Source organism: Lynx rufus, unplaced genomic scaffold, assembly GCF_022079265.1.
Source record: "Lynx rufus isolate CCGP_SWC_20201006 ecotype Redwood Valley unplaced genomic scaffold, mLynRuf1.p SCAF_8, whole genome shotgun sequence".
Taxonomy (NCBI): Eukaryota; Metazoa; Chordata; class Mammalia; order Carnivora; family Felidae; genus Lynx; species Lynx rufus.
This window is the reverse complement of record NW_025814896.1, coordinates 136,271,085-136,295,598: the sequence shown is the minus strand read 5'-3', so window position 1 is coordinate 136,295,598 and position 24,514 is coordinate 136,271,085. Positions and strand designations below refer to the sequence as shown.

At 47.2% G+C, this 24,514-nt stretch overlaps 1 protein-coding gene across 1 annotated transcript; it reads left to right on the top strand.

Moving 5' to 3' along the window:
- Nucleotides 1-6,032: 6,032 nt before the first annotated feature.
- On the top strand, nucleotides 6,033-21,698 carry RSAD2 (radical S-adenosyl methionine domain containing 2). Its single transcript, XM_047069006.1, has 6 exons — nucleotides 6,033-6,668; nucleotides 12,446-12,607; nucleotides 14,323-14,552; nucleotides 17,161-17,310; nucleotides 18,124-18,156; nucleotides 20,035-21,698. Exons 1-6 carry the CDS (start codon nucleotides 6,317-6,319, stop codon nucleotides 20,197-20,199), a joined length of 1,092 nt encoding a protein of 363 aa, XP_046924962.1. The 5' UTR covers nucleotides 6,033-6,316; the 3' UTR covers nucleotides 20,200-21,698.
- The last annotated feature ends 2,816 nt before the right edge of the window (nucleotides 21,699-24,514 follow it).

Sequence of the window (24,514 nt, the reverse complement as noted above, 5' to 3'; positions counted from 1 at the left end):
ATATTGCGTCCTCCCATGAGCCTCTCTTGACCCTTTTTGTGCGCCCCTTCCCCACTGCCTCTGTCCTTTCTTTGTTTTCCTCTCCGTTTCACCTACCTCCCCCCACCAAGAAGACAGTGAAATTAAAGACCTTGCACCCCCCGTGCTCAGTCAACCTTCATATCTGTTGACAATTGAAGATAGAATATTTTCACTCATAAAGGGAAAAAAAAAATCTGTCAGATTTTTGAGCTCCAGTTTCAAATTCCTGTACAGAGAATCTGATGGTCCCAACTTAAGTGGATGTTTCGATGGAACAAACTACCCTTGTGGGTGGAGAGCAGAGAAGCTGGGAGCTGGAAAGATCCTTCAGTGAAGTCTTTCGGTGAATGGATAACACAGCTTCATTCATTTAAAAAAGTCGTATTTTTCCTGGTGCCTGGGTGGCTCAGTCAGTTAAGCCTCCAACTTTGGCCCAGGTCATGATCTCGCAGTCCGTGAGTTGGAGCCCCACATCCGGCTCTGTGCTGACAGCCCGGAGTCTGTGTCTCCCTCTCTCTGCCCCTCCCCCATTCATGCTCTGTCTCTCTCTGTATCTCTCTGTCTCTCTGTCTCTCTCTCTCTCTCTCTGTCAAAAATAAATAAACATTTAGAAAAAAAATTTTTTTAAGTCATGGTTTTCAACACTTGGAGTATTAAATGGGAAAACTAAAGCTATCCTGGCCCCTCTGTTCATGGGAGGGGCGGGGAGCAGAAAGGAAGAATTAATAAATATAAATGCAGTAATTAATAAATAATAAATGAAAACACTAATATTTATTTTGGAAAGGAGATTGGTTTTGGAAAACCTGCTGAAGTAGATATACTTCTAGGTAGACTATTCAATTGGAGAAAAAGAAAGAAAATGCAATCAGCACAATAGGTATCCAAGAAAGGAAAAAGCCACAGATTGTGAAGGCCTTCAAAAACAGAGAATATTACATACAATTCTACATCAATACGTCTGAATGTCACAAAATAAACGGTGAAGTTGGAAACTAAGAATTGACAAAATAGATCCGGGAAGGAGTGATGATTCTGTAATCTAAACCCTGGGAAAGAAGGTAATGAAGGACCCCAAAGTAGACACATTTAGTAAGTAACTGCTTTATTAAGGAACAGGTAAACCCTCTAGTCCATAAGCCTTCTATTTCTCTTTCATAAAGTTCTTTTGGATGCATTTGTGAGCTTCCAATCTGAAAAATATTCTATTGTATTGTGGAGTTGATTTTCTCACTAATAGAGTTTATGTGCCATCCCATGAAGAAAGAGTCAACACAACTCACTCAGAGCATCTCTCCAGGGGAGACCGGAGCCACGATCGATCCTGGCCAAACCCTAGAAACGTGCCTTTCAAAAGGTTCTTTGTACCAATCATTGATGATTCTGTGTCTATACCGGAGCAATGCCACATCGGCCTGTCAGCACTGTTCTGCACGCACCAAGGTTGGTGATGGGCGCCTCATTCACCGTTGGGTTTCTTAGATTTGGTGACCATGGCCAGTCACAGGTGAATGCACCTACACGTCTAACCCTCCACATAAACCCAGACTCTGAGACTCAAGCAGGCTTCCCTGACCAACTAATTTGTACTTGTCCCTGTAGTGCACTGCTTGAGAGAAAGTCCATCCTGAGCAACTCAGGCCAAGGGCTCAGAAGCCTGTGCAGACCTCTCCAGACCCAGTCTGAGTTTTCATCTTCTTCCTGTTTTCACTCTGCATCCCTTCCCTGGAATAAACCCTAACAGGGAGTTAAACCTGCTCCTTAGTCGTATGAATCCTTTTAGCCAGTCCCCTCACACAAGACAGCTAAGTAAAAATTTCAAGGAACAATATCTTATTTTGAAGCACTTTAATAGTCCGTTTAATTTCCTTAAATACTCACACGGATACACAAAACCACAGCTCTGCAAATTAATAAAATTCTACTCATTAAATCAATTAAGTTTCAACCAGTAAATGAGTGAACAAGAAAGCCAAAGAGTTAAAGATATGTACAATGTGTGTGACCAAGAAAGTTCATGATAAACAATGAATTTCTAAAATTCTGTACTAAAAATACAGAAAGTCCACTGTGGGGGCAGGGGAGGGTGGAATGCAGGAAGTCCAATACAAAAGTGGGCAAGGGACGTGAACAGGCACTTTACAAAAGAGATGGCTGATACACATATATAAGGGTGCTTAATATCACTAGTCATCAGAGAACTGGAAACTAAAAAGAGCTACCATTACATATCCACTGGGTGGCCAAATTAAACCAGACAAAACAAAAATCTTACAGTGAAAGTGCCAAATGAGAAGGAAGATGTGGAGCAGCTAGAACTCTTACAGTATTCCGGTGGGAATGTAAACTGGTTCAAGCGCTCTGGAAAGCTCTTTGCAGATATGTGCTCAAGGGGAGCACACATACACCACATGAGGCAATGAGTCCATTCCTGGGTATATACCCGACATAAACGCACATGTATATGTTGACCAAAAGGCATATACAAGAATATTCATGGTGTGATAGCAAAATATTCCAAACGTTCATCATAATAAAATAAGGGGCGCCTGGGTGGCTCAGTCGGTTAAGCGTCCGACTTCAGCTCAGGTCACGATCTCGCGGCCTGTAAGTTCGAGCCCCACGTCGGGCTCTGGGCTGATGGCTCAGGGCCTGGAGCCTGTTTCAGATTCTGTGTCTCCCTCTCTCTCTGCCCTCCCCTACTCATGCTCTCTCTCTGTCTCAAAAATAAATAAACGTTAAAAAAATTTTTTTTAAATAATAATTAAATGAATTGTGGTATATTCAAACAATAGAATCAATAAATGCTAGCTAGGAAAATGAACAATCTACTGCTAAACACAGCAACATGGATAAGTCTACAAACAGCATTGAGTGAGAAAGTCCTGACAGAAAGCGGGCATGTTGTGATTCCATCCACATGAACTTTAACAGTGGCAAACCTAGAGTACGGTTTCTAGAAAACAGGACAGGGTTATCTTTGGGGCAGAGGTAGGGTTCAGGGCCTGAGGGAAGGTCTTGGAGGCTTCTTGGCAAAGTTCTATTTCTTGATCAAGATGCTCATTACATACATGTGTTCAGTCTACCAGAGAGTCATCGTGCTGTGCATTTACAAATTGTGTACCTTTTGATGTATGGGATGCATAGTAGTTGATGGGTAGTCCTGACGTATGGTATGCGTGAGAAAAAGACTTACCACAGAGATGTTAGGATGTCTGCAAATAACTGAACGGATTCTACGTTCGGCTGATGTGTTGCAGCCGCTGTTGGGACATCCCTGCAGGAAACGGTACACATCAGGGAGCATGGAGTACGTTACAGATGTTCAGGTGTTTAGGAAAAAAAGTCCCTGGCTACAGAAAAATGACGATGACATTTGACTGTTTTCCAGTTGCGTGTGGATGCCTTTAGAGATGGCCAACTCCCACTAGAGAGCCAAAACGGGGCTGCCTTGTGCTTCCCCCAGCCCACCCCCATCTTGAGCAGTTGGAGGAAGAAATCCCTCCCTGGCTTGTGCAGGCCCTGACTTTGAATAAGAAAGTCTACCGCTCCTGAACCTTGCTCTTAAATGGGTGGGAAAAGACAGGTTGGAAGGAATAGGACATATGTTCAAGGAATACCATAAGGACTTGACTTTTGTGAGTTCTCTGCTGGAAAAACTTGGGCTTATTTATCTGATTTGTACTTTATTCACATTTACCAAGTTTTTCTCTGAAAAGTAGGAGGCTCTCAATAAACACCTGTTGAAGCAAAGAAGAAAGGAAGGAAAGAGAGAATGCCTGGAGGGAGGAAGGAAGGAAGGAAGGAAGGAAGGAACAAATGAATGCATAAAAGAAACTGGCCTGCTTAGAACAGATTTAGGAAAAACTAAACTAACGTGCTGATAATTATCATTGAGCGGGTTTCCAGGTGTCACATCCCAGTTCAAACACTCCCTGCGTGTCGTGAGCTTCTCCAGCTGTAAAATAAGTAAGTGCATGCAAAGTGTAGGCCGGGGCCTGGTGCACAACGCTATATGGTATGCTAGACGTGGTTAATTTATCACGCAAGCACTACTCTCGGTGCTGAATATACATTTGAATCCTTAAAATGCCCTGTGTGAGTGTGACATTGCCATCCATATTTCCAGATGTGTTAACAAGATCAGGGAGATGAAGAAATTTACGCCAAATGAAACACTCTTGGCCGAATTAGGATTCAGACCTTAAAAGGTCTGGTTTGAAAAGCCTACACGGTCACCCTCTGTGCCTTACCCGATACTCAATTTGAAACGTAAACCGATTTGGTTTTCATTTCTTCAAACACATGTGATCCGGGGGAAAAGAAAAGTATTTCCTGATTGAGCCACACGACAGTGAGATGTTACAATGCTTTGGGCTAAGATTTCAAGCGCTTGCGTTATATCCATTAGTGTGTAACCAGAAATCATGACACACAGGCTTGCTGTTCTGCTGAATTTGCTTTCAGTTTTCTTTCCAAGTAAAGTGAAAGTCATCTTTGTTTCTATTTAGAACACAACACCGCCAGAATAACAATAGCCAACCCCAAGTGATCACGTGCCACTTTCCAGACACCGTCCCAGTTGACGTGATCCACAGAAATGAGAACTTTCAGTCTTCACACACAAAAAAAGCTGCATGAGCTATCTGGACCTACAGATGAGGTAACGGAGATCCAGAGAAATAAAGCAACTTACCAAAGCCCCAGAGCCAGTACGTGACGAGCTCGGTTTGTGGCTCCAGAAGCTTACCTACCAGGACTGTCCCAACTTTCCATGAGCTTCAGGAAAACTTAAGACCACCTGCTCGAACCACAGTCCCTGAGTTCGAGCCCCGTGTCAGGGTCTGTGATGACAGCTTGGAGCCTGCTTCAGATTCTGTGTCTCCCTCTCTCTGACCCTCCCCCGTTCATGCTCTGTCTCTCTCTGCCTCAAAAGTAAACATTAAAAAGAATTTTTAAGACAATTCTGATTAAAGACAGCTAAAGCAAAAAAAAAGGTTCAGCACAAAATTCGACAATGCTCTCTAGGAAACTGAAAATCAGGAAGAAACTGCTGTAATTCTTGACAATGAACAAGAACCTTAGCAAAGCTTCTGATTTTCCTATGGTCTTTTGAATGTAGAATAGAAATGGGGCGCCCGTGTGGCTCAGTTGGTTAAGCGTGTGATTTGGGCTCAGGTCATGACCTCACAGTTGGCAAGTTCAAGCCCCACGTCGGGCTCTGTGCTGACAACTCAGAGCTTGGAACCTGCCTCGGGTTCTGTGTCTCCCTCTCTCTCTGCTCCTCCCCCCACTCTCTCTCTCACAAAAAGAAGTATATATTTAAAAAAAAAAAATGGGGCGCCTGGGTGGCGCAGTCGGTTGAGCGTCCGACTTCAGCCAGGTCACGATCTCGCGGTCCGTGAGTTCGAGCCCCGCGTCGGGCTCTGGGCTGATGGCTCAGAGCCTGGAGCCTGTTTCCGATTCTGTGTCTCCCTCTCTCTCTGCCCCTCCCCCGTTCATGCTCTGTCTCTCTCTGTCCCAAAAATAAATAAACGTTGAAAAAAAAAAAAAAAGTAAAATAGAAATGGCGTGCCTGGCTGGCTCGGTCCGAGGAGCGAGCGCCTCTTGATCTTGGGGTCGTGGGTTCGAGGCTGATGTTGGTTGCAGAGATTACTAAAAATAAAAAAACTTTAAATCAATCAATCAATCAATCAATAAAATGCAGGAGAGTGTAAGTGTCTGAGTTTCAACGCTGGGAAAATACAGAAGGTGGAGATGGACAGCTAAAGGTGGATGGAAGATGGGTGTTATTATGTGCCTGTGCATTTGGACCACGGTCTGCAAGGGGCGCCGAGGCCCACGGGTCCTGTCCCCGCCCTGCAAGGGCCGCCCGTGCCATTCATTCTGTGGCTTTCACACCAGACTCTCGCTGGGGGCGGCGGCAGGAAGCGTCATGTGTGAGGAACGTGCCGCCCGGAGAGCCGGGGCATCTCTGTCCGGGCTGCGGCTCCCTGCTGGACGGAGGGCCAGACGGACAGAGAGCGAGGTCCTGGTCTGTGTCCAGTGAGAAGGCCCGTGCCGGCCCCCAAGACAGGTGAAAGGTGAGGCCAGGCCGGGCCGATGCTGGCCCCGATCCCCAGCCTTCAGCCTTGGCCCCGTCCCAACTTTCATTTTCACGAACAGGAAAATCGAAACTTGAGCTCAGCCGAGAGTTAGTCAGAAGTGTGTCCGTCCAGCCCATGTGACAGGTTGCTCCCGGCACATATAAGCCCTGTCTCCAGGCAGCAGGACAGCCTCGGGGAGCCTGGCCACCATGTGGATGCTGGTGCCCGTGGCTTTTGCTGGAAAGCTGCTGAGCGCTTTCAGGAAGCCCCTGCGCTCCCTCTGGAGCAGCCTGGTCCCCTGGGTCCTCTGGCTCAGGGCCACACTCTGGCTGCCAGGGGGCCAGAGCGCCCGGCCACCGCAGCCGGGCCGGGGAGAACCGCAGGAGAGCGGAGGGGACGGCGGGCGGGGCCCGGACCAGCCCACCACCCCCACGAGCGTCAACTACCATTTCACCCGCCGGTGCAACTACAAGTGTGGCTTCTGCTTCCACACGGCCAAGACGTCCTTCGTGCTGCCCCTGGGCGAGGCCAAGCGAGGGCTGCGGCTGCTGCAGGAAGCCGGTGAGTCCCCGGTCCCGGGAGGAAGTCAGGGCGCGGCCACGGGCTTGGGGATGCGCACGGGTGGCAGAGGGCCTGCAGCGCGTCCGTCCCGCGAGGGAGAATTGGGGCGAATTTGGGGGGGATGCCTGGGCCTTCGGAACCAGTCGGCCGGTGCAGCCCGGAGGGACCGCAAACCCATCCCTCCCACATCCTCCAGGTGAGCAGAGGTCCCTGCACCTGCCGGGCTCCCAGTGCTCCCCCCACCCCCCACCGTTTGCCAAGAAGCAGGTTGGGACCGTTCTACTCTCCGAGTCTGTCCAAAGCACCAATGCAGTGGGGGGTTTCCAGAAAGAATTAACGAGGAAAGTTGAAAACAAAGACAAAAACTCTGATTTGGGAACTACAATGTTCCAGTCTCTTACTTTGGATTATGTATGTGTGCCTCCCATGAAACTTTAAATTTTTTTTTTTTTACATTTGTTTATTTTTGAGAGACAGGGAGAGACAGAGCGCAAGTGGGGGAGGGGCAGAGAGAGAGGGAGACACAGAATCCGAAGCGGGCTCCAGGCTCCGAGCTGTCAGCACAGAGCCCGACACGGGGCTCGAACCCAGGAACATCATGACCTGAGCCGAAGTCGGGTGCTTAACCGACTGACCAACCCAGGCACCCCTCTCCCATGAAACTGTAAAGAAACTGTTTGCAGTACAAATACGACAATGATTTTGATCTCAAGACTTGCCTACTGAGCTTCTCCACGCTAGTGGAAGCATCTCAGAGAAGGCTCGGCATGTACGTGATTCCGAGGCAGCATCTTCCCCTCCGCATCCGTCCTTCCTTCTCACCTGGTCTTCCCGTCTTTCCCGGAGCTCCTGGGAAGCTGGCAACTTCAGCAACCTTGCCGACTTTTTCTCAACTTGCTTAACTGTTGTGTTGTTTTGTTTTGCTTTTTTGTAGAAGTAGAACACACATACACAAAGTCGCGCCCGTCCTGAGGGCATAGCTGAGTGAACTGCACAAAATAACCACGCCCAGATAAACAGCACTCAGACAGCGTCCCAGCGCCCGGAAACGTCTCCCTTCCATCACTGCCCCGCCCCCACAAGGGTAACCCCGAGTTTGTCTTCTAACAGACAGATGGCTTTTGCCTGACTTGGTACTTTACGTAATGGAATGATCTGATTTCTTCTGTTGCCCGTGGTGTTTGCTCAACCATCCACAGCCGCTCAGCCAAGTGGAGTCCCACCTCACTGTTCCCGTGGGGTCTGGCTCGGGGTCTCCCCATTTCTCAGCTGGATTGCTGCGATTCTTATAATCGTCTCTGCTGCCCCCACGGGGACCTCAACATCCTTCACCCCAATGCCCTCAGTGCCCTATGCTCCAGGCACATCATGTTATACTCATTCCCCTTCACCACCTGCATAAATCAGGCCTGTGATCACGCTATCCTCTCTTTCTGGAACGCCCTGTCTCCTTATTTGTGATCCCACGGTGCCTGCTATGAACGTGTACTATAGCAACTTTTTAAGTTATGTTTCATTCCATTGTTTTAATTTTTTAATATTTATTTCTGAGAGAGAGACAGAGCATGAGCTGGGGAGAGGCAGAGAGAGAGGGAGACCCAGAATCCGAAGCGGGCTCCAGGCTCTGAGCTGTCAGCACAGAGCCTGACATGGGGCTCGAACTCACGAACCATGAGACCATGACCTGGGCTGAGGTCAGACGCTTAACCGGCTGAGCCACCCAGGCACCCCAGGCTGTTTTATTGTTAATATCTGGGTCCCCAAAGGGTTTGAGTTCCAAGGCTGAATGTTAGCATTCTGTGTATTTTTGTGCCTAGGAGAATATCTAGAATGTAATAGGGGGGTAATAAATGTTTTTGGAGACATGAGCAAATGAAGGGAGGGCTGGCGTCCTGGAAAGAGCTCAGACTCTTGACTCGCAAGGCAGGACTTGAGCTCCTGCTGCAGCACTTATGTGACTTGCCAAGACGTTTAGCTTTTCTGAATGTAAGTTAACTAATCTTTAAAATGTGTGTAAAGGTAACTCATATGCCAACCTCAAAAAGTAGCTACGAGGCACAGATAAGCAAACGCTCAGATGTTTCTTAATAGGGCCTAAACTACTTTAGTTATAATTAAAACCCTTATATGGTGACCTCTCAGTTTTAAGTAAATAAAACCAAAATTACTTAAAATGATTAAGGCGTAGTATAGGTTATGTGCCCTGTAGGTGAGATTTCTGGCTAAAATAGGAAAAATCTACTTTGGTGGTGATTAAAAATTTAAATCTAAATGCAAATTATATTTACAATTAAAATGTACTACTCCGGCTGAAGATGCTTCTCCAGAATATTACTGACTCCTCTCGCTTTTACACGGAGAACACGGAATAGAAGGTAGCCACTCTGGGGGTCAGTAGTGATCTGGGCTGTAATAGGATCACTCCTTGTATGTTAAGATCATTGTGAAGTCATTGTTCCACATCTAAGATCTTAACTACGCATCCACATCCCGTTCCCTCAGCTCTCTCTTCCTTTCATCCCCTCTACGTCTTACCCTCAAACTCATCAAGGGCCACGCCACTGGCCAACACACTGTCTCACGCTCTCTAGTTTGTCTGACCCTATTTAACCACACTTTAGGGAATAATGATGTTTTTATTAAATATAACCGCCGCCACACGGCCAGGCTCCTAGCCCTCACCAGTGAGGGGATAGAACTTATCACTGTCCAGTCGTAGGCCCACCGGAGCGTGAAAGGCGGTGTTGAAAAGAATAACAGGTGACATCTGGTCTGCCATCAGGAGGCACTAGCTTGGGCAAGCGGGGGTGAAGGGCCGCCCCGCTGACAAAATGGAAGGCTTTGGAGCTTGGACATCCATCTCGGCATTTTTTTTTTCCCCCTAGCCTTGTATTCGTGAATAATTCGTGAACCTTTCTGGGCTTCAACCCTGCAACTAAAAACCAGGATGGGGCGCCTGGGTGGCCCAGTTGGTTAAGCACCCAACTGTTGATTTCAGCTCAGGTCATGATCTTGCTTTTGGTGAGTTTGAGCCCCACATCGGGCTCTGCGCTCACAGTGCGGAGCCTGCTTGGGACTCCCTCGCTCCCTCTCCCTGCCCCTCCCCTCCCCGACTCGCGTGTGTGCGCACACGCTCACTCGCTGTCTCTCAGAAATAAACTTTAAACAATAAATAAATAATAAAAACCAGGGTAATGATTCCTTCCTTGCTGAATGAGTTTAAGGATGAATTTAAGGATGACCAGCCTTCAGCCAGGACCTCAAAACCGGGTCCGGACAGCATTTTAAAAGCTGGGCTACAGTGAGTTTGCACAAATGAAATGGCCAGGCACGGTATTCCATACTTTGTAGGGACCAAGTTTGTTGAATGGATGTTCACAAATAAAATTCTTAGGGAATTTTGTGGCAGATTGTGCTGTTTGGCCCTTAATAAGATCCCCAGCCTTCTCCGTTAGTTTATTTTGGTGCTTCTAATTATTTTATTCCAATGACTCGGTCTGTTTGCTGCTCTTACTGGTCTCATGCTTGCTCCTTTGACCTCTGATGCCCACACACGCTTCTGTTTCAGCAGCCTGTCACCCTGTGCCCTTTCCTTCGCATGCTCTGAAGTGTGGTGGCTTCTGTCTCTAATCCGAGCAGGCTGTCCGGTGCCTGAGCTATCAGCACCCTTAGAGTCCCATGAAGCGTGCGTTTCAAACTTCACTTAGCGGAGCTAGTTGCTTGCCGATTAAGGGTTCATTCTGGAAACGTCCCGCTCTGATATTGCCAGTGGAACAGAGCGTCTGGTAGAGACGCAGTCAACCGAGTTGAACTGAACTGAATTGAAATGAACTCCACTATGACAATATCGCTGCAGAAATTCTAAATGTATTTAGACCTTCTGGACTTTCTACTGAGCGTCCTTCCAATCTTTCCTTCATGCCACTAAAGTTCCAATAGCATCATTGAAAGAAGGGGCATAAGCCCACAAGGAAATCCACAGGTTGTTGTCCTAAACGGTTTATGGCTCTCGGACGCCTTCAGCATGTGTCTGCAGGGCAGTGGCTGTAAGAGGCTCACCAGCCTGCTGCAAGGAATGTAGGACATTTCAAAGACGGGCAGCATGTTATCATGCAGAAGCACAGCGTTGATCCACAAGTAGGGGGCGAGGCGGGAGGGCGGAAATAGGCCAAAGGCCCTTCCACGGCTCTCCCCACCACAGTCAAACGAGGTCCCTCTCCAAGTCCTGCAGATGACAGGCGGCCTCTTTTCTGAGGGATCTGGACCACCAAGGCTGTGCTCAGGGACCCCAGGTGGGGCCTGGAGGAGGGCCCTCACTGAAGGCCGGGGTTTGAGAACCTGCCTGCTGGTACTTTCCAGGGTACAGGCAGCCAGGTGGTCAGGCATAGCAGGAGATTAAGAGTCCTTCTCCAGGAGAACAAAATGGCCCAGAGGAGACACCAAGGCTACCGGCATGTGGGGCATTATGCAGTGAATAAGTCCATTTCTCGCTCTGTCACTCTGTACCGAAACGCTCCATCTGCGTGGTTTCTTCCTGAATCACAGAAATTCCGTTCCGCTCTTTTATGCTTCACTCAAATTAGAAGGGACAAATAGAAACCCCAAAGTAAAAGGCAGATGCCAAAACAAATCAGCAAAGAGAATAGAGGAAAACGTCAAAAAAAAAAAAATCTGTAACTGATCATCCCAGAGAGATGAGAGGAAAATTATTATGCATAAGAAGGAACACAATGCTGAGAAAACAGTCAGGATATGGGAGAGTCTGGAGAGTGGACACTGGGATTTCCAAAATTAGAATTTTGATAGAAAGACTAAAAGATAAGGTCCTGAGAAAATGGGACTCCAGAGACACAGCCCGAGGGCGCGGTGGTTACCAGCGGAGCACCAACAGACCAGAACCTCCAGGGAGAAAAGCAGGTTCGAGAAGATGTGGGACTTACCGACAAAATAGGGGAAACTTCCCGTTCCCAAAGGAGCTGTATTTTTCCATCCAGGACCTGCCAAGTGGCCAGAACAGTGAATAGAGACAGATCTCACTAAGGCACATCACCTTGAAATTTGGGGACATTGGAAAGAAAGCTTCTGGAAGGGAAAAAAACAAAATCATGTCCTTCGAAAGGATTACAAATCAAAGTATTATCAGGCTTCTGAACAATAGTATGAAAACCTAGAAGACAACGAGTAACGCCCTTAAAATCCCGAGGGCAAAGTGATTTCCCCCAGAATAATATACCTGGTCAAACAACTGATCACAGGTGTCGTTTGAAACATAAGTCCTATAGTTTGCATATTGTTTTTCGAAAGCCTTTTCCAAACTAAGGGAGTACGTTGAGAGAGGAAAGGGCAGGAATTTTGGAACCACAGGCATCCAGCAGGCAGAGAGGGAAGGGACCCCCCCAGGGCAGCGTGCGGGGCCGTCTAGGCCTGAGAAGGTGCCAAGGAAGACCATTCTGGATGGGATGGAGGAGGTTTTCGCACATCCCTGTGTTGACTCAGCACCCCCTTTGCCTCCTAAGAGAGCCTCTCACCCGTGTAACTGATTCCCTAGTAAGATGCATCCGTGTTCAAGCAGGGGCCAAGGGGTAGGCCCCGGCTCGTGTGTGTGTGAGTCCCTCCCCGCCGTGGGAAGCACGGGGAGCCAGGCTTGGGGGTGAGGGGGGGAGATAATCATTTCGTTTTTGTTACCTTGAGAAAACAGCCCTTTTGCGGTTAAAGCAACAAGGGGTGTTTTGCAGTGGGGGGCGGGGAATAAAAGATTCACGTCGGGCCTCTCACAGGGATGGAGAAGATCAACTTTTCGGGGGGAGAGCCATTCATTCATGACCGGGGCGAGTACCTGGGCCAGCTGGTGAGGTTCTGCAAGGAGGAGCTAAGGCTGCCCAGCGTGAGCATCGTCAGCAACGGGAGCCTGATCCGGGAGCGCTGGTTCAGGACTTACGGTGAGCTGCCTGGCGTCACGCGGGAGTCGTGGCCGCTGTGAGTGTTGGTTCTGGGTCCTTCCATCCCGGGGCCTTAGGCTGGGGGGCGGGGGCGGCACGCAGTTAGAGGTTTTCATGCCGCAGGGCTCCGCGTAAACAAGCATGGCAAGACAGATAACGGAAAATATTAGCAACCGCGGCTCTTCTGTGCGTCCCAGTGAGCAGGTATCGGCACCTGCGGCTTTAGCTTAGCCACTAGCAGGGGACGGTGACACCACTCTGCAGAATAAACCCTTATGGCTTGCTGCTAATGCTCAATTGTTAAATCTCGAAGGAACTGTCATTCTGTTAGTCTCATCGGTGAAGCATTTGGGCCCAAACTGTCCTCCCCTCCTTTGGCTACATACGCGGCTGCTGAAGACGTTTAAATAGACTGTCTGCGTGGGGGGCTGAACCCCAGACTCGTTATGTCAGAACGTCGCGGCGTGTGGACAGACCAACCTGAGGGGCTCCGAGGGGCTCCGCTCTGCAGCCGGGATGGCGAACCATTGATCCTAAGACCCTGGAGGTCCCTCACAGCTGAGTTTCCATAGATGTAACATCCCTAGAGCACAGGCTGGAACTTAGGGAGCCCCGGAAAATATTAGCTGTTATTACTATTATCATTTCAGGAGACAATTACCTAACTCTTAGAGCACAGTGTTCTGTCCTCCCTTTGGACGAGCGGTGTGAGCTTGGCCGCCACCGAAAACGTGGCCGCATTTATTCTCTGTTGAGGCTGCTCACAGAAAGGCTCTGACCAAACGCCCCTCCGGAGATGGTGAAGACACGGGCGTGGTGGGGGGGAGGGGGTGGTGGATGTGGGTGGTGTAGCCCATGGGATGAAGGTAAGCAGGAAGACAAGATTCGAAAGTGTCCGGAAAAGGTGAATCCGGGAAGACTGTGTGGATAACGTATTAGCCCCCACATCGTACTTCAAATTGCTCCCTGATTAGAAAATCAGAAAATAGTTGCTTACAGAGTTTTGGAACCCCTAGTTTCTATAATTAGGGAGTTGTTTTAAGAATCAACTTTGCAACCAATTCTGCAAAGTCCTAATAATGAGGAAAGCTCAAACCTAGTCCACTGTGAAGATGTGGCTGGGGAATGGTGGGTGGTAGAAAATGTCTGGGCTTCGGGCACCTGGGTGGCTCAGTGTAAGTTTAAGTTCAGGTTTAGCATCTGACTCTTGATTTCAGGCTCAGGTCATGATCTCACGGTTCGTGGGATCAAGTCCCACATCAGGCTCTGCATTGATGCTGGGGTTTCTCTCTCTCTCCCTCTCTCCCTGCTACTTCCCTATTCACACATTTTCTCTCTGTCTCTCAAAATAAATAAAATAAACTTTACTTTTTAAAGGTTTTTTAATTCATTTTGAGAGAGAGAGAGAGCAAGTGGGGGAAGAGGCAGAAAGAAAGAGAGAGAGGGAGAGAGAGAATCCCAAGTAGGTTCCACACTGTCAGCACGGAGCCCATTGCAGGGCTCAAACTCACAACCCGTGAGATCATGACCTGAGCTGAAATCAAGAGTCAGAGGTTTAACTGACTGAGCCACCCTGGTGTCCCAAATAAAATAAAGTTGAAAAAAAAATGAAAAATTAGATACAAACAAGACACGTTTTATCATAAAAACCTATAAATGGCCTAAAAGGTTTGGTCCTTGAATGGAAAAGCTTAAAGATGCCCGTTTTCCTTCAGGTGAATATTTGGACATCCTTGCCATCTCCTGTGACAGCTTTGATGAACAAGTCAACGTCCTCATTGGTCGTGGCCAAGGAAAGAAGAACCACGTGGAGAATCTTCGAAAACTGAGGACATGGTGTAGACATTATAGAGTGGCCTTCAAAATAAATTCTGTCATTAATCGATTCAACGTGGATGAGGATATGAGGGAGCAGATTAAAGCCCTGAACCCGGTCCGCTGGAAAGTAAGTACCGTGTCCCGTGTCGCTTCTGCCGAGGATAACTCAGAAAATGTTTGGGAGACGCTTGTGCCAATGAAACCCGAAATGTCAAGGTTAGAGAGAACTCTGGACTGAAGGAGCCAGCCAGGAAACCGGGTCCTCGTGCTTTCTTCCAGCCCTGTTAAACTTTAGGCTGCTTACGCTGTCTTTGCCTCAATTCCCCCTTCTAAAAACTGGAACCGATTCCCTTCTGGAATATTGGGAGGATAAAGGTCAAAAGATATAGTCAATGCTTGCAGGTGTTCTAAAAAAATACGTCCATAGGTGGGGCGCCTGGGTGGCTCAGTCGGTTAAGTGTCGGACTTCGGCTCAGGTCATGATCTCAAGGTCCATGAGTGTGAGCCCCGCGCATGTGGAGCCTGCAACACGGAGCCTGCCTGGGATTCTCTCTCCCTCTCTCTTTGCCCCTCCCTCGCTCTCTCATTCTCTCTCAAAATAAACATTAAAAAAATAAAGCATATATCCATACAACGCCTAACCGATATTTCTTTATTAAATATAGTAATACTGGATTTCTTCTTAAAACTCTTGGCTTATTCATAAATGGATATATGTTCTTCATAAATTCTGTTAATATATTATTCACTGAATTATTAGTAGATATTGGGGCCACACCATCCCCGAGCTGCAGCAAAGTTCATTCACCGAGATTCGTGCTTTCGATCCCTCCATCAGCTACTAAAAGTCTAACGTTCCAATTCAAGGTGTAATTACAGCACCCACCATGGACAGACACTTGCAGATAACGACAAATTAAACTTTCCTACCCCTGGCTGTTCCTCAGACTCAACTCAAGGAACTGTTTGAAACGCAGCTTCTCGGACCTGCGCCCCATGCCCCGAAGGAATTAGAGAAAAGCCAAGAAAGAGAGACAGGGGCAGGAACGAAGGCTGTGGTCCAGCAAGGGGGATGGACGAGGACCAGAGGCGAGGCTCAAAGCTCTTAGACTCTCCTTCTAGAACCACCTGCCGGACACTCTCCTTTTCCCTGATCCCCTATCTCTGTTCCACTACTGGCTTCCTCATTATTCTCTTTTTAGCTTCTCTCTCCCTGTATGTGTGTGTATACATACATACATACCTGGCTTGGGTTTGCTAGGAGCTCCTTGTGGCTTCCTGATCCCATAGCTTCTTTCCTCCCATCTTGTAACTCCTCTTGTGGCTTCCGCGTGCTGAGTCACTCCAGAATCGCCCTTTCAAAATCCTGAGTTTTCTGGAGGGAGCAGATTAGCTACTGTCTGTTTGAAAAGCAGTTTTGGCATCAGATCACTGGCGTCTGCAGGCCGCAAACTGATGAAACGCAGCACCCCTGGGTCAGGTCCCTGGACCCCCGAGGCCGTGTCCTCCACGGGAGGCCCCGTGCTCAGTACTCCAGCACTGAACGAGAGTAGGAGGGAAGAAACCTCAGTGTTCGTCCACAGGGGGTCTGCCATCACCTTCAGGCTTGCTCTGGGGACAACAGAGCAGGCTGCACCTGACTTTCCCCATCTAATCCCACCACCCTTCCCCCTGTTTTGCATCTCAAGCCCCACTGAAGTTGGTGGATTCCGGAACCAAAGTCACCAGGGCCAAAGTCCCTGCGTGTCTTTACTGCACCTGCTATTCAAGCCGGCTTGGGATTCCCACCTGTGTGGAGACCTCCTCTGACCTCCTCTCTCTCCTCACCCTGTGCCTGGACTGGGGATGGGTGCCGCGGGGACAAAGATGAGAGGTGTCCCCTCCCAGGAAGCTCCCAGGCTACAGAGCAAGACAGCCAGGAAAGCAAATAGTAAATCTACCGTGTGACCAGGGTCCGCGGGGACGGATGTTTAAGGACTAGGGAGCAGAGAAGAAGGGGGTGGGAATAGAGTGAGCAAAGAAGGCAACGTGTAGGGTGCTTCAAAATTAATTCTAAGCTGGCTAAAATGTTAATTACATGCTGTGCGTAATCCCCCCTCCCTTACATGAAAACCCTATAACCCTGGGCTCTGTGCTGGGTCTGTGTTTGATCAGCTGTCACCTATTACCACCTTGCTCAGGTCCCTGGGACAGTTTTTTCCTTCTCAGAGGATGGTATTCCTTATGATGGAATAATAATTCACACACACACACACACACACACACACTTTACTTACTTAAAAGAATGTTAAAAGACTATTAATGGCTTTGGAAACTATCCTTGTATATCTACTGAAAAAAGCCCCACGTAGTGTAGAGGGCTTAATAAGGGATGTTTGAAGTCAGCAGAGACAACATTTCGAAAATACTTATTTCTTGGTGGATCGCAAATGATTCGTCTATTTTCTTCATACTCTCATTCCCTGCGGTGAACATCACTTAGTTGGTGGTCTGAAAAGGTTAGATTGTCAGACTGGCTCAAACATAAACTCGACCAGTTTTATGTTTTCAGACCGTTTGCACTTTCTGACGTTGAGGGACCCAGAGCGATGTCTCTCTATAATGTTCTTTAGTAAGAGGACTCTTCCTTGCCTAGAGGACACGAAGCCGGGTCTGGGGAGGTGAGGTTTGGGACGTAAACATGGGGGGTGGGGGGGGTCACTCTCTGCTAAGCAAACACCCTCCTCGCCTTCCAGGTCTTCCAGTGCCTCCTCATTGAGGGGGAGAATTCTGGAGAAGACGCCTTGAGAGAAGCGCAACAATTCATCGTCAGCGATGAAGAATTTGAAGGATTCTTAGACCGCCACAAAGAGGTGTCCTGCTTGGTGCCCGAGTCTAACCAGAAGGTATAATGGAGCAGACATGGTCACGTCTTGAGATTGTTCCAAGCAGGGACCTCTCTAGCTCAAGGGATCCACACACTGTTCCTTTAGAGGGCTCAGCGAGGAGGATGGGAGGGTGCAGCCTCGGGCTGGAACCCACCACCAGCCCTGCACCTGCCAGCTGTAGGGCCTCTGAAAGACCTTCAGGTTCCCTTCCCCCGCCCCTGTCCTTGGACTCTGTGTTGGCCCACCGTTCCCGCGGTGGGAGCTGTTCCAAGGACGCAGCCTCGAGAGGGTAGGTATAGCTTCCTCTAGGAGAATAGGGACACCTTTCATATACCCACAGAAGGTAAAACCAGTTATGGGTAATGAAGGTAACATTAAAATCTGCAGGCAGACTCCCAGGTTAATAGCCTTAAAGCTTAATTCCATTGAAAATGGGGGAAATTCCATGCATGGTGGAAAAATAGCCATTGGGAATACTGAATAAAAAACAAGGCTCTCCCACAGCTTGAGAAAATGGGGAAATTAGCCTGGGGATTTCATCCTCGGAGAAGCTCTCTCAGTGTCCTTTGACCCTTTCAGCCTGGGGCAGAGAATCCAGCCTGCTGAAAACTGTGAGAGATGCCCCTGGAGATGTATGTTAGGTGGGGACAGGGGCCCTGACTGATGGATCCCCTCGTAAGGGACAGAGCCAAAGACACTCACGTGGTATAAGAAATGCAGACTCCGGAAGCAGTAAAACACAAACACGCAAACCCCGTAAGACCGACCGTTGAGCGCACATACTGAAAAATATACTTGAAACTAAATTTGTATTTAATTTCTCTTTTGCAGATGAAAGATTCCTACCTTATTCTGGATGAGTATGTGAGTATTTCTCATGAATTATAAAATTTAAAGGCTCAGGCTTTCTCCCGTGGGGCGATGGGTCCTCAGGTGTCACATAGAAAGTGGCACTGCGTGTCCTGTTGTCTTGGGCTGGGGGTTCTCCAGCACCAGGGCACCCGGGGTACTTTGGAGGAAGGTCCTATCACACCTTACATCACCTTTAATACCTCTGATGTTGCCAGCTTGTCCCCTGATCAATCTTGGCTTTGGTGAGAAGAGGTTACCTGCGGCTCCTCTCCAGAAGTCACTGACACGACTGCTACCCGCTCTGCCTTCCAGAGAAGAAGGAAAATATTCCCCTTCTCAAATTTGGAAAACAAATTACTTTTTTCTTTCGTCTTTTTTTTTTTTTTTTTTTTTGGCTAGATTCATAAACCATTGCCAATATTTCTAGTACAGGACAAACAAGTCCATTCAAAGACCTGTTTCTAAGACATGAGCGAGCTCCACGGGAGCCTGGGTGGCTCAGTCGGTTGAGCACCCAACTTCAGCTCAGGTCATGATCTCAAGGTTCATGAGTTCGAGTCCTGCGTCGGGCTCTGTGCCGACAGCTCCGACCCTGGAGCCTGCTTCTGGTTCTGTGTCTCCTTCTTCTCTCTCTGTCCTCCCCTGCTCATGCTCTGTTGGTACGTCTGTCTCTGTCTCTCTCTCTCAAAAATAAATTTAAAAAAGCATTAAAAAAAGAAATGAACTCCAACAAGAACAATGGTTTTAACGTATGCATGGAACTTGTCAAAATGAGAAATGCTCATTTTGACTTTTGGTATTTTATTATCTTCAAATTAACCAATGATGCTTCACAGCCATTTCATGGTCTGTCAGTAGGACAAACTCTCTTTATGGGGCATAAGGAGAAAGGCAATGATGCTAATGTCCAGTGTTAGAGGGTTCAAGGTAGAGAGGAAAAGTCAAACAGAATTTATTTCTGTTTTTGGAGTATCATGATAGGCAGGGGGTTTTGACCAATGCTCCTTCACAAACTCTCTGGCCTCCACACAGTTGGCACAAACATAGTGGAACCAAAATTTGCTTTTGGTAATTTAAGAACATTCTGAATCATCAAATATTACCGTAAGGTGCTTAGTGACATGGTGGGTGTTAAGAAGGGTGAAGACCTCATTCCCGCCTGACAGGGCGTATAAGACTCTTCAGTCTGGTGCCTGCCCGCCTTGGTATTTCCTTTCTTATCCCACTCTCTCCCTTTCTCAAAAGAAAGTTTTATTAACTTTACACTTGTATATCTGTGCGTGAACAGTTTTCATTCCAGTAGTATCACCTACATGCCAGCCTGTGTCATGCTTCTGTGCATTTATAACACCGTTCTCTCCAGTTAAGAGTTTCTAAAATTTTCTAAGTTTATTCTTTTATTTTGAGAGAGAAAGAGACAGCACGAGTGGCGGAGGGGCAGGGAGAGAGGAGAAGGAGAGAAAGAATCCCAAGCAGGCTCTGTGCTGCCAGTATAGAGCCCAAAGGGGCTCAACCATGAGATCATGACCTAAGCTCAAACCAAGAGTCTGAACGCTTAATCGACTGAGCCACCCAGGTCCCCCCCCCACCTTACAATTTCTAAACATTACCTCCCCCCGACCCATGGAGGGACATGTGGCAGGCATGTAATTTGGTTTATCATGTGCTCGTCAATCTAATGTGTTTCTGTTGGTTAAAGTGAGCTCTTCGAGCAGAGAAGGAGTGTTCTAGGAGGTCGGCATCCTCAGTGTAGTGTCTGGCCAACACCTGTCGCTAAATATTTGTTGAAATGGCTCCAGAGCCAAACATCATTCTGGATTAACCCCCCAACACTGAGTTTCAAGGAATCAGTTATACAAACATATCCCCTTTCTGTCATGAATTTTCTAGATGCGCTTCCTGAATTGTAGGAACGGGCGGAAGGATCCTTCCAAGTCCATCCTGGATGTTGGCGTAGAAGAAGCTATAAAATTCAGTGGATTTGATGAAAAGATGTTTCTAAAGCGAGGAGGCAAATATGTGTGGAGCAAGGCAGACCTGAAGCTGGACTGGTAGGTCCGGAAGTGGACCCAGCCTTCAACGCGCCCGTGGGGACGCTCGCTCGGACCTGAGGTGTGCTGGCCGGGCTCAGCAGGAATTCCTGCTGCATTTCTCAACGGCCCCCAATCCCATCTTCTGTTGCACCTGCTACCTGGTTCTCCACGGTAAATCCTGGATCATCAAAATCCACAGATAATGCAAAACCCTTAACTTTAGTTAATTCGCTTATTTAGGATTTAGTTTTTTGAGCAGTGTTTTCTGCGACTCCCGTGTTCCTAATTTTGAAGCTATTTTTATCAGACCTTTCATTTGATAGAGTTGGGGGCCTTTTGTTTGTTTTTTTTGTTTTGGTTTTTGTTTTTTGTTTTTTTTTTTTGTTTTTTTGCTAAATGTTGAGATCGCAATTTTCACATCTAGAACAACGACACAATCCCTCCCCTGGTTAGTCTGCCCGCTGTAACTCTGTCCTTTCTGCCTTCATACCGTCATGGTCTTGGACTTTTTAACCCAGAGTCTAGAAATAGTCAACAGATGTTTTCAGAGAGCAGGAGATGATGATCTCATCGGTGTTCAGTAAGGGCCTAGACGGAGATAGTTCATCTGCCCACGCTCTGCACGGCCCCTGGCCCATGCTGACTATTCCGTGAATGTTAGCTCTCTCCGCTAGTCCCTTTTCTCCTCCAAGAGTCTCAGCAAAACAAATACACACTTTACACTTCATGACAAAGCGGTCAGGGTTCAGATTGCTGTATGCACCTGTTATCCAAGCCACCGGGATCTTCCCTGCAACAACGTATGAGTGCATGTGAATAGACAGTTGTCCCTGTGTCTGTGATAAATCACGGCTACTAGATTGGTCTGATCTGTTAGGAAAAGGCACTGGGATGCTGTCTAGGAAAGAAAGAGGGGAAACGCCTAGAATGTACCTGGATTTTACATAAATGAAGCCATGGCTCAATGTAATATTTCTCAACTAACTCTGAATCACTTGAAACAAGGATATAATCTGGGTCCAAAAAAAAAAAATCTAGGCGAAGAGGAGAAAACCCGTGCCTTCCTTTTCTTAGCTTCTTTGGGAAAATACCACTTAAACTGGGTCAGGGGAAAAGATTCTCTACTTGTGGAAATATCACACACAGTTTGTTTATGTAATTTAGACAGTATCTCATTGCCTGGAAAACAATAATTTCCTATCATTGTTTCAAAAAAGCAAAATCATGGACCATTTTTTTTGCCCAAGCCTGGAGAAATTGTAACCCAGCTGCCATGCCAGTGTCGGTCACTAGGTGGCGTTTGAACGCTGCCCGAGTCTGTGAAGCAGCCACACAGAGATTCGCTTCATAATCTACTTTCCAGACTCGGTGATTTTGAAAGTTTGGTTTGTGATTTTTTTTTTTCCCGGAAAAGATATTTCTACTTCAAATTTGAAGTCACTATTATACAACAGAAATATATTTGTGTCCCATCTAAAACAGGATGGGTTAAAAAAAATAAAATAAAAACTTTTTAAATAAATAAAAAATAAAATAGGATGGGCTGTCCTGCATTTTCCATTTTTTTGTTTTATATTTTAAGAGAAAAATGAATTAGAAAGCTTTTTCCCTGTATGGGCCTTGAACATATCTAAGCTATGACCGTAACTAAGCTATGATGACCTTAGTGTATGTAATCAGTATATAAAACACTTTTGATTTTTTTTGCATAACATGACCACACTTTGCTGATCTTCACATTATTCAACAAGAGTAAGTTCAGCAAACGAAGTTCACGTATGTGAAAGCACCGAAGACGTTGTCTGGTAGACAGCAGGTGCTCAATCATGAAACAAAATCTAAATTGAAAGTCCAAATCCTCTGAGTTGGAATGAATTTCTCTCAAATTCGATCAAACTCAAAATGCAGGAAATTGTATTACTCATTCCCCAAAGGAAGTCTAAAACAAAACAAAACAAAACTGCACCAGAGAAATAAGTATCCTACATCTAGTTTCCAGCTGTTTTTTACATCACTATTCCCCTTCCTTATGCACCGTTAGGATCGGCAATGTTTAAAATATCTAAATGTTCATTTTTAAGGGGGAGAAATTGGGACATTTAACACTGAGTAAAATTCAAATTTGAACTACAGAACCTTTTGCTTTATATTTTCAGTTTTAAATATGAGTGTCAGTTTTGTGAAACACAGTCTTTTTTATTGAAAAAAAAAAAGAGTCCACGTCTCGTGATGAGCACTGAGTAATGTATAGAATCGCTCGATTACTATATTGTACACCTGAAATAGCATGATGCTGTACGTTAACTGGAATTGGGAAAAAATAATGAACAAAAAGGGGGAAAAAAACAAATGGTAAATTTAACTGAGGCATCTCCATTTCAATGTGAAGAACAAAGGTTTCGTGGTGCTTTTGAGTGTTGCTAATGTTTACATGGTGGTGATATGAGTAGAATTTTGTCTTAGGAAACCTAGAAAGGTCAGACAATAGTAATAGCATGTTGGTTTCAAAAGTATGAATCGACTCTGCCATTCAGTGATAGATGGTGCAAAAGTTGCCTATTTTCTTTTAAGGTTAAAGGGGAGTGAGATCACGAGCTGAATCATCTGAAAGGCAGACTCCTGTTCCTTCTCTGCTGGAGTCTGGAGTCCAGTCCCTCTGTTGGGAGAGACACAACGTGATACTAACACAAGCGAAGTCTCAGTGAGACTCTATCGGGCAATAATTCCTCCCATAGGCTACCCTCTGGTTGAAAGACTGTTTAATCAGCTGTGATTAGAGGAAGACCAATCATGCCCTAAGATTTTAAAGCTTTGTCTTGAGTGTGTATAGAAGGTCTCCTTTATTAGGGGAAAAAATATATTTTTTCTTCATATGTGCTGCTCTGGAGTATTGATCTGATGTATTGTAAGACGTTGTAATATATTAAAATATTGTTTGTACACTGCCTCCTCTCTCAGTGGGCCAATATAACGAAGCCTCTCCTGGGTGTGTATTTAAAGTAATCGTGTGCTTTTACAAACTGCCATTGCTAAAGGCAAGTACAGTTTAAAAATCAACAAGGTTATCAATAATTAATAAGCACATTGCAGACAACCCGATCACCAACCACAGGGAGCGGAGACGAGTCACCGGAGAAAATGGCCTTTGTATTCTAAAATGAAAACCGGCGTCTTGGGGGCCAGGTGTCCAAAACCTGGTCACGTCAGGGATAGCACCAGCCCCCGCACCAGTGGGCCTAGCTCGGCGCTCGGAGTGTGAGCCGTCCGGCAGTCCCAGGGGCAGGCCGGTGCCTGGCCCTGGGGTCCAAGAAGGTGCACCCCTGGCACCCTGGTTCCCGGCCGTCCAGTCGGTTCCTGACCCCTTCCTTACAGGCACCCCCTGGCCCTGCACCTGCTCCACCGGAAGAGCTGTTACCTCCCAGCCAGCCAGCGCCCTCCCTTCCATCCCTCCCATAAGTGATTCATCTTTTCCCTCAGGGCATCTCAACGTGTCCCTGTCTCATTCAGCTCCCAATTCCAGGCTCTCACAGCCAAGTGCTCTGCATTCCTGGCCCCGGTGTCCCCCTCGTGCCCTCCATTCTTGCTCTGGTCCTCCTCGGCCATGCAGCATTCTCTCAGACATGCCTGTGCCCCGGACCTCTGGTTACAGCACTCGCTTCTTCCAAGGGGATGTGGCCTCACGACTTTCACCTTCCTGGACGCTCGCTAACCCTGGGCTCCAGCCCCAGAGGTCAGGGTCAGATCCAGCGCCTCCTTCCAGCCAATGAGTCTCAAGGAGCAGCTCGGGTCATTGGTCGTGTGTCCAGGCCACATCTGGGGTGCACGACTCCATGTCAGGCCCCTGGGCAAATTGTGCAGAACCACCCCCAACACCCCCCCCACCCCCCAAGCAAGCCCAACTCAGGTGCTCTTGAGATGGGCTCCAAAATTCAGGCTTTAACATTTTTTTTTCACGATTCCTCTTCTTTTTTTTTTTTTAATGTTTATTTTTGAGAGACAGAGTGTGAGCAGGGGAGGGGCAGAGAGGGAGACACGGAATCCAAAACAGGCTCCAGGCTCTGAGCCGGCAGCACAGAACCCAACGCAGGGCTCGAACTCACGAATCGCAAGATCCCGACCTGCGTCGAAGTCAGGCGCTTAACGGAATGAGCCACCCAGATGCCCCTTCATGATTCTAAAAACGATACACGCTTGGAGTATATTTGAAAAACAGAGTAAAGCCAAATGAAGGAAATAAAAAAAATTATCCATAACTCTATCACTCAGAGGTAACTGCTAATTTGCTTCAGGTCTTTCCGGTCAGGCATATTTTTTTAAGAGAGTTAAGTTCATTCTCA